General features: G+C 42.4%; 1 protein-coding gene across 4 annotated transcripts in view; it reads left to right on the forward strand.

Annotated features, from left to right (window-relative positions):
- Positions 1 to 13,027, forward strand: part of myo9b (myosin IXb) — a 79,364-nt gene that overhangs the window by 53,583 nt on the left and 12,754 nt on the right. For 3 of the 4 annotated variants that reach the window (XM_036596148.1, XM_036596150.1, XM_036596151.1), the window contains 9 exons: positions 125 to 279; positions 2,424 to 2,924; positions 3,051 to 3,135; positions 10,631 to 10,707; positions 10,902 to 11,014; positions 11,086 to 11,273; positions 11,574 to 11,681; positions 11,828 to 12,013; positions 12,217 to 12,252. In XM_036596148.1, the coding sequence (XP_036452041.1) occupies positions 125 to 279; positions 2,424 to 2,924; positions 3,051 to 3,135; positions 10,631 to 10,707; positions 10,902 to 11,014; positions 11,086 to 11,273; positions 11,574 to 11,681; positions 11,828 to 12,013; positions 12,217 to 12,252 (1,449 nt within the window). The remainder of the gene's footprint in view (positions 1 to 124; positions 280 to 2,423; positions 2,925 to 3,050; positions 3,136 to 10,630; positions 10,708 to 10,901; positions 11,015 to 11,085; positions 11,274 to 11,573; positions 11,682 to 11,827; positions 12,014 to 12,216; positions 12,253 to 13,027) is intronic. The other variant, XM_036596149.1, reaches the window with a different exon arrangement.

Below are 13,027 nucleotides of genomic sequence, written 5' to 3' on the forward strand. Positions count from 1 at the left end.
AACGTCAACTCGATGTAATGAGTGTTTAATGTGTGAACAGTGACAGGTGGTACGTATGTATGTATGTATGTATGTATGTATGTATGTATGTATGTATATAGTGATCGGGGATGTTTTATTGCAGCGGTCCTGGCGTGGTTACTGTGAGTCGACGCGCTGCAGGGCAGCCTCAGTGATCCAGATGGCCTGGAGAGAGTCTCATCGGAGAACCGAGTATCTCCGCCAGAGAGAGAGCCTCCGAAAGCTGCAGCAGCTGCAGAAGACCGCCGAACGCAGGAGGTAAGAAGGAACAAGTTTAACGCTACGCTTGGTCGAAGTTTAAAGCCACGGTTCCGATTCTCAAGGTTCATCACACTCATTTGGAAGTTGGATACAGTAATAACTTACACAGTTTACAGGTTCTAGTGCCCTACTAATTACCTGGAACCTGCTAATTTGTACAGGATGAGAACATTAGAGTCATTCATATCATTAAACTAGCTGAAGTTCAGCTTTTGAAGGTACATTGTCAATATTTATAACAACACTCTTAAAAAAAGATGGTTCCTCAAGGGTTTTTAGTAAAGGAAATGGTTCTATTTAGAACCATGAGATCTATATAGAGCCATTTGCATGCTTAAATGGTTCTTTGCATAGTGAAATGGTTCTTCAGATTGCTGACGAATATGTGGTGTATATGCTTTTATATGGAACCTTTTGAAAATGGTTCAGTGTAGCACCAAAAAGAGTTCTTCAGTCCTTATGATGTCACACTACACTCTTCAGTGATGGTTCTTCAAAGGGTTCTTTAGTAAAGGGAATGGTTCTGTATAGAAGAAGAACTCGGAGAACCCATTGCGAGATTAAATGGTTCTTTGCATCATTAAATGGTTCTTCTTCAGACTGATGGAGGATGTGCTGTAGATGGTTCTATATAGAAACTTTTTGAAAAGGGTTCTATATAGCGCCAAAGAGGGTTCTGTTAGTATGTCAAGCTTGTAACAATAGAAGAGCTTTTTCGTGCTATACAGAAAAAGGTTCTATATAGAACCATCTACAGCACATTCTCCACTGATCTGAAGAACCATTCCATGATGCAAAGAACCATTTAATCTCGCAAAGGGTTCTTCGAGTTCTTCTTCTATATAGAACCATTCGCTTTACTAAAGAACCCTTGAAGAACCATCTTTAAGAGCGTACTTTTCAGATTTACTCCCTTAACTTAGTCAGCCCTGGAGCAGGTCAGGCGTGCAGCACTGTGGTAATCTATCCCAGTTAAAGGTGGTTCTCCGCTGTGACAGACAGTCCAGGTTTAGATCAGTCTAAGCTTAAAGTTAGCTGGATAAGCAAGAAACCCTGCTTAGTGAGACAGACTCTGCTTTGTGCTGTTGTGAGTGAACAGCTAGACTTCTTCTCGCTGCTCGACTGGAGAGTAAAGCACACACACTGCGCCACCTAGTGTACTGAACTAGCAACTGTTCAGTGTTGAAATCTTTGCTGTTAATCCTCAAAGGAATGTTTCGGTGGAGAAAAACAAATCAGCCCAAACAAGTTTGCTTCTTTAGTTTAGAACTGGAGCTGCTAGGTTAATGTTGCTAACAAACACTGATAGTCAATAGTCACCCAAATATTAATTAGTTAATTTTGAGTTAATTTTGTGCCAAAAGTTTGGAATAAAATTATAAAATTATAAAATCCATGAGCACGGTCCTCTCTGGCAATACTACACTCAGAACGGAGTGCTCTGCTACGGTCAAGGCAGATCACGGATCGTGGAGTGGGCGTGGCTAAGAATTGAAGCTGCTAGGCTAACGGTGCTAAGAAACACTGGATGTCAATAGTCACCGTTTCCACAAATACAGGCCAAAATCTTCATATATTTGCTTCAAATTATGTCGATGGATCTGTCAGTCCAAATCAGACCAATAGAAAGTGCAGATCAATGCCCTCTTCTAAGCCCCGCCCCCTGCTAAAAGTGCCAAAAGTTAGAAGCAAAATAGCGATTCTGAAAGCAAACAATGCATCAGCAAAATCGGTTAATGGAAAAACATTTAAGCAAAAACTGGCAAAATGAGTAATAAATCTGTAGCAGAATGAGTGAAAATGAGTAGAAATCTTTTTGTAAAATCTTTTTGGGGGAAAAAGAAATTTGAAAAATCTTTTTGACTCCAAGGACCCTTTTAGCCACATATCGATTTTTTGCTTATGTCTGTCCATGCTGTTTTTTGGTTGTTTTTTTTCATAGTTTGTAGCAAACGTATGAAGATTTTGTCTTTGTGGCATGGCAAAAGTGGAAATTCATGTAAAATTTTATTTTTGTGTAAAAACTCCTTTAAATGAGGAACAGAACTATCAAAAACACCAAAAACATTTTTGTTTACGTCCAAGTTTTAAAGGTATGCTACCTCAGAGTTACTCACTAATTGGTTGTGTTTTTCTCTCAGGCGTGCAGAGGACGCCAAGCTGAGAGAGGCGGAAGCCGCTAAGGGCAGCCCAGGGATGGGAGAGAGGAAGGAGGAGGTAACGCTGCCCCCTGGTGGTAAAACAAAGCCTCTGCCCTCACTGCCCAACCAGACCGTCTCACCAGGTAACAAGAGCGTGGAGGAGAACAGCAGCCATGTCTCCGCCAGCACTGAGGATCCTTCAGGGAAATTCAATGGTCAAGAACAAGTTAGCATGCAGAGACAGAGGGAGAGAGGAGAGAAAGAGAGGAGAGATAAAGAGAACGAGTCTCCCTCTCCAGCCCCAACTCGTCAGGGCACTCTAGATCTGAACAGTGGCCCGAAGTTGGCCCAGCCCATTCAGGACGAGGCCTCCAACACAGCACCTCTGCAGCGCTACTCCAAACCGTCCACCATGAAGGAGAAGGTGGAGAAGTGGAAGGAGAGACGGAGCGAGATTTTGCTGCCTGACAGATCCGGTTTGAAGGACCAAAAAAGCTTAAAGTAAGAACTCCTCATCTCAGGGATCTTCATACCTTTTTTCTTCCATTCACTTTAAAAGTCTCTCGGTGTTTCTTCATGTTTTTGTGGCTAATCTCCTGCGCTCTATCGTTTTTTTTCTGATTTTAGGAGTCGAGGGATCTCCATGTCTTTGGAGAACCTGTCCAAGTTCAGCTCCTCTGAGTCAGACAATTCCTCTCCGTCTAAGAACGAGGTATTGTACAACAGGAGGACTGATGCGCATCACAAACAGTCTCCAGTTCTCCCCCCCTCACTCCAAATGTGCTTGATCAGCCAAGACATTCTTTGGTTCTGAGCATTGCCTCAAACCTGTGGAGCTGTTAAATAATCTCTAATAGACTTGCAGGAGTTTTTCACTCCACGTCGTACGTCTTTACGTATTAACATCACACTCAGACTCTAAAAGAAGGTCCGGCTCGATGTTTCGGCCTCAAATGATCTCAGAATCAACATCACACTGATGAAGATGTGATACAATAGTAGATAATTCACTCTCATCCTCAGAGTCGCTCCTTCACAGAGTTTAGACTGAGTTCTCTTTCAGTTGTCTAATTTATCCGTTCAGCTACAGAATGTTCTGCGTGCAGTTACACATCTCCACCAGAGGGGTCTCACTTTCTGTTCTGTTTTTAGCTAAGGAATATAATACAGAGATGAAAAAAAACGAAAGCTGAAAATATAAAAAGCTGAAATATGCATTCGAGGCTGTTTCTCCTCTTTAAATGACTCACACAAAGGCAACTTGTGTCCTAGTAGCTCCCCCTGCTGGAGAAACCTCAGGCTGCCACACGTGCACTACTCGAATAAATGAGCGAGCTCCAAAGCCACGCCCTTGAGCTTGAGACATTTCGAAAATCTGCAGGAATTCAGCTCTAAATGCCTGTAAGAAACCATGAAGTATCATTTTCTCATAAATCCAACTGATCTGACCCATTCAGGACATTTGAAAGGGAATTCTTAGATTTTGTTTTTTCGAAATTTCAGCAAAATTTAGTGTGTAAGATGTAAACAGAGTGATTCAGAGTTGTTTGATGTGATTTTAGAGACTCAGATTTCTTTACAGTGGTGGTGATAGGAACCAGAGGTCACCATGTTATTTACTACCATACTATATGTCACTACCATTTCGCTGCTGTTGGAACAAAACCTCGTTTATCCATTTTCTGTCGTTTTTCAGTTTTTGGCATAATTTGTAAATGCCTGTTGTCCTTTACATTATATGTAGATTTCACGATGAATGGACCAAAAGAAACGACCCAAAACGACTTGGAAAAAACTCTGGTTCCATTTACATACGTTAAAGTAAAGTATGTTTGTTCCTTGTCCTGTAAAGTTACCGTTTTGAAGATATGAGGTTTTGCTCCGACAGCAGCAATTTACTTATCATTAATGGATTAAAAATATATGTTTTAGGCCTAAAATGTTTGCAAAATCATTGTAAAGCAATGTAAAACATGTCCTGGCTGATCACCTTTGGGCTAAGAGGGGGAAAAACTGGCCACATTAGATTTTTCTCCAAATTTTCATGCATGTGGTCTTCACTTGTCTGTAAGTATGAACTGGAATGTGTAAGTGATACTGTTGTGGATGAACCTCAGCCATTACTGCGAACCTCCTTCACCGTCTGTGGTTGATGTAGCTTCTGAAACGGTGGTTCACACATCACTAGGTGAAGATGCGTAGCCGCAGGCGCTCCAGGCACAAGCGGCGTCTGGCCCGCCCCCGCAGCGGCCTAATGCTAAAGGGCATGGAGGCCGGAGACCTGGAGTACTGGAGCTTCCCCCTGCCCCCCCTCAGCCCCGCTGAGCCCTTCAGAACCAGCGACCCCGTCGGGCTACATGAAGCCCAGGTGACGGCATGAGCCCAAACCCGAGCAGGCAGGGCAGGATAGTGGGGCTCTGCATGCACACCTTCAGATTAAAGGGCCAGTCTGGTGAAAAATCAGATTTCCACAGTTCACTCCTTACCCAGAGTACAGTCGGTCAGCCGAGACATGTTCGCTGTTTCAGTCTTCTTTAGTTCTGCACTGGAGCTATGAGGCTTGCTTGCTTGCTTGCTTATTTTCTTATATATTTAAAGGGGAATTCCACCAATTTTGCTAAATTTCTGCTTACTTCAATCACTGAGGTGTAATCAGAGTGATTCAGAGTGGTTTGGTGTGAAATGGTTCAGATGTCTTTTCAGTGGTGGTGATAGGAACCAGGGGTCGCCATGACTACAACACAAATATAGACATTTTATTTACTATCCAGAACCACCAGTGAACCTACACGAGTCTTCTGAGCTTATATGGAATGTTGATGATGGAAAATAGTGGAAAATCTGAAATAATAAGTTTTCTTTGGGGACTATTTTGCCTCACAGCGCCCTGCATGTATCCCTCCATCATGAATGGAGTTTAAGTTCTCTAAACTATCATAAAACAGTGTCTCAGTCATCAGGCAGTGAATTCATAACCATTTCATGTAGGAACTTTCTGTGAGGGAGCTTTTAGAGGTGGACGTCTGGTTCCTATCACCACCACTGTGAACAGTTCCGAGTTTCTCTAGAACAGCATTTTACGCGAAACCAAACTGAATGACTTTGTTTGTGTCTGAAACACTTAATTATACGGAAACTTTTAAATCAATGGAATTCCCCTTTAACAACAATTAATATATAAATTACTGTAGCAAGTAATCATTAAAGGCTAACCAGTCAGTGCTCAGAGCAGTAATCTTAACCAATCAGCACTCAGTAGCAGTAACACTAACCAATCAGCACTCAGTAGCAGTAACGCTAACCAATCAGCACTCAGTAGCAGTAATGCTAACCAATCAGCACTCAGTAGCAGTAATACTAACCAATCAGCACTCAGTAGCAGTAATGCTAACCAGTCAGCACTCACTAGCAGTAATGCTAACCAGTCAGCACTCAGTAGCAGTAATGCTAACCAGTCAGCGCTCAGTAGCAGTAATGCTAACCAGTCAGTGCTCAGTAGCAGTAATCTTAACCAATCAGTGCTCAGTAGCAGTAATGCTAACCAATCAGCACTCAGTAGCAGTAACGCTAACCAGTCAGCACTTGGAGCAGTAATCTTAACCAATCAGTGCTCAGTAGCAGTAATGCTAACCAATCAGCACTCAGTAGCAGTAATACTAACCAATCAGCACTCAGTAGCAGTAACGCTAACCAGTCAGCACTCGGAGCAGTAATCTTAACCAATCAGTGCTCAGTAGCAGTAATGCTAACCAATCAGCACTCAGTAGCAGTAATACTAACCAATCAGCACTCAGTAGCAGTAATGCTAACCAGTCAGCACTCGGAGCAGTAATCTTAACCAATTAGTGCTCAGTAGCAGTAATGCTAACCAATCAGCACTCAGTAGCAGTAATGCTAACCAATCAGCACTCCGTAGCAATAATACTAACCAATCAGCACTCAGTAGCAGTAATACTAACCAATCAGCACTCAGTATCAGTAATGTTAACCAATCAGCACTCAGTAGCAGTAATGTTAACCAATCAGCACTCAGTAGCAGTAATGTTAACCAATCAGCACTCAGTAGCAGTAATCTTAATCAGTCAGCTCTCAGTAGCAGTACAATCAGCACTCTATTCACCCCCATTTATTGAGGACTCGCTCACGGGCGCCCTCTAGTGTTTTGCAGTCATGTTTTTATATAACGAGGGAAACAGGAAGAGGCCAGACTCCTCAGAAACCGGCTCTCCTAGTACATAATGTAGCTACATACGCAGCTACGTCGGCTACGTAATCCAGGAAAATAACTAATTCCCCATAAACGAATCAAACAGATAATTACCTGTCTAACAGAAAATCAGCAGCCCCTTTCCAGCCTTTCAGCTCCCTCAGGTTTCTCCACACTGATGGTCACTCTGGTTTGACCTCTCGCTTTATCTGACCTCTTTCTGTTCAAAGCCTTTTCTGCTTCTGTCTTTCTTTTCTTTTTTACCTCAGCTGTGTGAGCTGCTGTAGGTACCTGTGGAACTTCCTCTGCTGTTCTTGTGAACCGAGCTCGCTGCTTTTCAGCTGTGCGTGTGTGTGTGTGTGTACGTGTGTGTGTGTGTGTGTGTGTGTGTGTGTGTGTGTGTGTGTGTGAGCAGGTCTTGAGGTCATTAGGCCATCCAGTCATTTCACTCAGTCCGAATGAAACGACTGGACGGGGTGTTTACAGTCCTGTGGCCTCCACAGAGAACCATTTATATACTGTTGGAGTGTTTGATTTATTGTTTGCTATCAGATTTTAAGAGTGCTGCAAGAAAGTGTTTCTAAAATAAATCATCAGCTCCAACGTTAAAAAAGATGGTTCTTCAAGGGTTCTTTAGTTCTTTAGTAGAAAGGCAGTGGTGCATTTGCATGCTTAACTGGTTCTCTGCGTGGTGAAATGGTTCTGCAGTGTTGCATGTGGATCTGTATAGCACCAAAAAAGATTCTTCTGTTGTTAGAAGCTTGACATCATAACAATAGAAGAACCCTTTTTGGTGCTATGTAGAACCATATGATGATGGCGATGGATGGAGAATGTGTTGCACATGGTTCTATATAAAACCTTTTTAACGATGGTTCTATGCAGCACCAAAAAGGGCAAACTGGACACCGAACATGTCTTGGCTGACCGGAGGGGCGACTGTGTAAATTGGATTTTTTCGCTGAACCGTGTTCCTTTAACGTTCCCTCACTCAGCTTGAGTACTGGAAACTGGAATGTTCTGCAGCCGTAAATCTCGTTGTCTTCTAGGAAATCGGGCTCTTGAGACGGCTGAGCGCTTTATCTTTGTTCTTCTTCAGCAGCGGCGGGTTTCTGACCTTTTTTGTTAGCATTCTTAGCATTCTTAGCATTGTTAGCTTTGCCTTTGTGACAGCAAAATGGTCTTACTTGCTAACCACACTGAGTGGGACTGTACGCTCCTACACAGCATAAAATGGTATCAAAGGAAATCATGTTAAATCTAGTCAATATGTCCAATATTTATCATTCTGATGTGGTTATAATAATATTATAAGATTATTCAACGTATTTCTGGACATTATTGACTTGTTTTTCTTGTCTTGTCAGATACGTTTTTTTTTAAAGACAACCACCAACATAGTGAGGATTTTACATGATAAAATGACTTAAAACAAGCTGAAAATGTCTCGAAATAAGTTTAACTTTATCTTATACTAAGCGTACAAGACTCACTGGGATAAACATTCGCCGTATAGACTACATTTAAGATCAGTTCACGTACCAGGATGTAATTTTTTGCCGTGTATACAGTAAAGCGTCTCGCTGCTGCACCCAGTGAAGCTGAAAGTCTGAAACACGGCCTCCAGAATTATTGGCACCCTTGGTCGCAATGAAAAGCTTCTCTTCACTGAAATGTGTTTTGGTTTCTCTTATTTGCAGTGAAATGTCGTTTTGTCCATGTTGTTTTTTGCTCATCTTTACTAAAGATGTCAGTAATTGTGGACTTTCTCTATTTGATTTGTTTTATCACATAACGCACCCAGATCCACTTTATTAACCATTTACGATGCGTTTATGCTGGTCCGGTGCGGCTATGGGAGACTTTCCAAGTCAACATTAATGGAATTAATGCTTTGATAATGTTTTTAAAAATCATAAAGGCAGTGTAGTGTGTCATTAAACTAATATTGTCCAGTATGTAGATTAGATTGTATATAGATTTCACTATATTAATGTCCAACCAATGATATTAATATACATTTTTGGGCATTTGCTGCTGTTCTTATATGGGAATGTCGCTTGTTGATGCTTGATAAGCAGAGCAAAAGTTTCATGATTGACCTTTTGAGGAAAAGCATCACATCATTCGGCAGATAAATTTGCATAAGTTAATGTTAAAAGTAGTGTTAAAACTGGCTTTATGCCTCAGACGCTGGAATATATCAGCAGACAGACAATTCAGATATGAAACTGGCGGAAATAGGAACTGAAGTTTGTGCAGCTTTATTCTTCTCTTTTTGGATCCTTTTGGTCTAAAATAATCAGCTTCTGTGACAGACAGAACACTTCCTATAGCAAATGAAAGGGACCTACTGAGTTGCTCTGCTACACCGGACCATCGTAAACACAGCATTAGTCTTCCTGTTAAACTCACAAAGTAGGACAACCTGAACTAATCATTACCTACAGGTTTATTTTAACCCCTTGAAGCCTAAGCTGCTCTTCTTATTCAGTTTTAAGGCTTATTGTTCAGAAAATAGTCCAAATTATTCTGGATTTACTATGAAACTTAGGATTTAAGGGGCTTAAATATACAGATTTTCCTGATTAGGAGTTAGAAACGGTCATTTTTAGCAAAAAAGGTCACAGGTTGGGTGAAAAGGAGGGCTGCATGCAGTGGGCTTTTCACCTCCCTGCTTTTACTGTCCAGTGGTGATGGGAACGTTTATGTAATATTAATGTATCTGTTCTAAATCTGTCCGAGCATGATCGACACCATCTGTGCATTGTTTATAAATCGTACAGCGGTTCTAAAACATCACTTATTCCTCTGGAAGTGCAGCTTTTCTTCAGCTCACGCTCGGTTTCAGCATGGGTCAGCGGTGTGGAGGTGGAGAGCGGCCGAGTGTCGACCGCTAAGGTGTCTGAAAGGACGTTTTCGTGCCTAATAACTGAATCATTTACTTTCCTCCTGCGGTCTGGTTCTCTACGATGTTCTCCGATGAAGGTTTTGGTCTCAAGCCTTAAAGGGTTTGGTTCTCTGGACACAGTTTAAGTTCAGTCATAGACCGAAAATGATCTGCAGTGAAGAATCTTTTAACCTCTCTAACCTTCCATACACAGCGTTAGAGTTTGGTCTGTTTTCCTATTTCTACACTTACTGTCCACTTTATCAGCTCCACTGACCGTATAGTTTCACTCTGTAGTTCTACAGTTACAGACTGTGGTCCATCTGTTTCTCTGCATACTCTGTTACCCTGTTCTTCAGTGGTCAGGACCCCCATGGACCCCCACAGAGCAGGTACTATTTGGGTGGTGGGTCATTCTCAGCACTGCAGTAACACTGACGTGGTGGTGGTGTGTTAGTGTGTGTTGCGCTGGTCTGAGTGGATCAGACACAGCAGTGCTGCTGGAGTTTTTAAACACCTCAGTGTCACTGCTGGACTGAGAATAGTCCACCAACCAAAAATATCCAGCCAACAGCGTCCTGTGGGCAGCGTCCTGTGACCACTGATGAAGGACTAGAGGATGACCAACACAAACTGTGCAGCAGCAGATGAGCTATCGTCTCTGACTTTACATCTACAAGGTGGACCGACAAGGTAGGAGTGTCTAATAGAGTGGACAGAGAGTGGACACAGTGTTTAAAAACTCCAGCAGCACTGCTGTGTCTGATCCACTCGCACCAGCGCAACACACACTAACACACCACCACCACGTCAGTGTTACTGCAGTGCTGAGAATGATCCACCACCCAAATAGTACCTGCTCTGTGAGGGTCCATGGGGGTCCTGACCACTGAAGAACAGGGTAACAAAGTATCAGAGAAACAGATGGACTACAGTCTGTAACTGTAGAACTACAGAGTGAAACTATACGGTCAGTGGAGCTGATATATAATTAAGATTGCCATTTAGGAAATCTGGCCAAATAATCCTGATCTGTGTCCAGAAAACCATCCCAGGAAAAGTTCCTCCTGCTGATGAATAGTTATTATAACACGGCTCTTCTCCTTTCAGATGCCTTTAGAACCAGACGGCTCAAAGATCAGTAAGAGAGGCAGCTTGGTGCTGCCCAGTCAGGTCACTCCAGAGAAGTGAGTAACTCCTTACCTAATTACAGCCATATATATGTTTATTTATCTTATTATTCATTTACAGAATAAATCTACTTTTATTCCGAATGTTCTGAATCCGAGCTGAATTGGTGCTTTAAAGCTGTTTGACATCATTTTTTTTAGACTGAACTTTTACATGTCTAACTTTTCCTCCCCATTAACGAATGTTGCAGAACTACATTCTTTGCCAAGTTTTTACCGAAAGGCCAAAAGAAGCGTCTGACGCCTCAGGATGGGAGCGTTACCATGGCGAGGACGCTCGCTGAGAGAGATGAACGAGGCGAGTGTAAGTTTGTGGGCTCAAACATGTCCAGAGTTACTCTTTTCTGTCTCACTCACTGTGTTGCTGTCCTGTAGATGGAAGCCCCCACTCGTACTATCCCAATCCCACCACTGTGTCCACTCTGCCCAACCGCAAACGCCGTAACCCCACCATCCGGATCAGCCGGGGGACGCGCGTCCAGGACCAGTGGGACGCCTTTCTGGACCGACAGATAACGGACTCCGACGAGCTGCGCCACCTGGACGAGTATCTGGGAAATCAGGTGAGTCTGTGAAAATCAGGGCAGAGATGAAGTTTATATCACAAACCTGCATTTAGAGCAGGTTCATGAGGGGGGTGTTTCTAATAAAGTGGCCAGTCAGTGGAAGCACAAGGTGGGTGTTTCTAATAAAGTGGCCAGTGAGTGGAAGTACAGGGTGGGTGTTTCTAATGAAGTGGCCAGTTAGTGTAGGCACAAAGAGGGTGTTTCTGATAATGTGGGCAGTTAGTGTAAACACAAGGGAGTGTTTCTAATAAAGTGGCCGGTGAGTTTTAGGTCTGTTCTTGGTGTGTTCAAACGCAGATGAATGATCTCCATTCACAAGCGAAGGTTCGCTCAGAGACAGAAGAGATCTTCCTCAAAGCTACCACGCAGTTCAGAGACACCATCAAAAGCATGTACTCCGTCTCCGTGAGTATGAACCACCTGCATCTCCAGCTAGTTTGGCCAGAGATGTCTTGGCTGATTGACTTCATTTGGGTTAAGAGTAAAAATGTGCATACTGTCATTTTACCGGATATATTTTAACCTGATCTGCTTTCTCCTGTGCCAAACAGAACCCCCAGGTTAGCTACAAAGGGCTGCTGCAGGGTTACAAGAGCAAAGTGACCAGCCTGGCCGGGCAGAAGAAGAAGGACGAAGTGCCCATGGTGGTGAACCTGTTCCAGTCTGTTTTGGATAACTTTATCAGGGGTGAGATCAGAAAAGCCTCTTTAGAAAGAGCCTCCTCAGATCCTGCGAAGGTATGTTCAAAACATGCATATAAAACATATTCATAAAATGTAAACATGATTTTGTTTGATGTCAAATATTCCAACTACTTGAACTGAATGTAGTGTTGATTTCCTTAAATAATGTTGACTTAATTGACTTCTTTAATTATGCTAATTACAGAATTACTGTAAGTCCTTAAATGTGTCCTCTTCTTTCCCTCCACACCCACCAGCCCACGAAAAAGATCAAGAGGACAAACGATAAATGTGTAAGTTTACTGTGTGTGTATTGGTTAGGGATGCACTGATACGTGAGGTCTCGGCCGATACCCGATACTTTTCATGTAAATATCTGTCAATATTGTTGATACTAAAAAGCTCAGCTATCAGTCAAATCTGAACATCGGCGATCTTTAAAAAAAAGTATCTGCCGATACTGATATTATTCAGATATTATTGTACATCCCTACTTGTAAGACTTGAATTATTATTATTATTATTATTATTATTGTTGTTTTGCTTTACATTCACATTATATTACATAAAAGGCAATTGTGCAATGTGCAAGACTATTATAGTCCAATTTATGTTCTTCCTTTTTTTCTGCTGCTATTTATCCGCTAACTCGAACACATAGCAACTACCTGGAACATACATAGCAACTCCACTAGCAAACCCCCTAGCAACTACCAGATACCATGGCAACCACTTAGCAGTATCCTAGTAAGCACCTGGAATGCTGTAGCAACCTGCACAGCAACCACCAAAGATGCCACAGCAACATCTTAGCAACGAAGATACCTTAGCAACTGAGTCGTAACACCCTAACAGCCACCTGGAACACTGCATCAACATCTCCACCCAAACTACCACAGAAACCAGCTACTAAAACTCTTTCAACCATGTTTAATACCATTGCAACTGCCTAGCAACCCACTGGCAACCACCTTAAACGCCCTAGCAACCATATAACAATACCCTGGCCATACAGAGGAATTGCTTAAGCTGCACAAGCATTTTGGCTTTTTTAGTTAATTAAATACA

This window comes from Colossoma macropomum, unplaced genomic scaffold (assembly GCF_904425465.1).
Source record: "Colossoma macropomum unplaced genomic scaffold, Colossoma_macropomum, whole genome shotgun sequence".
NCBI classification, from domain to species: Eukaryota; Metazoa; Chordata; class Actinopteri; order Characiformes; family Serrasalmidae; genus Colossoma; species Colossoma macropomum.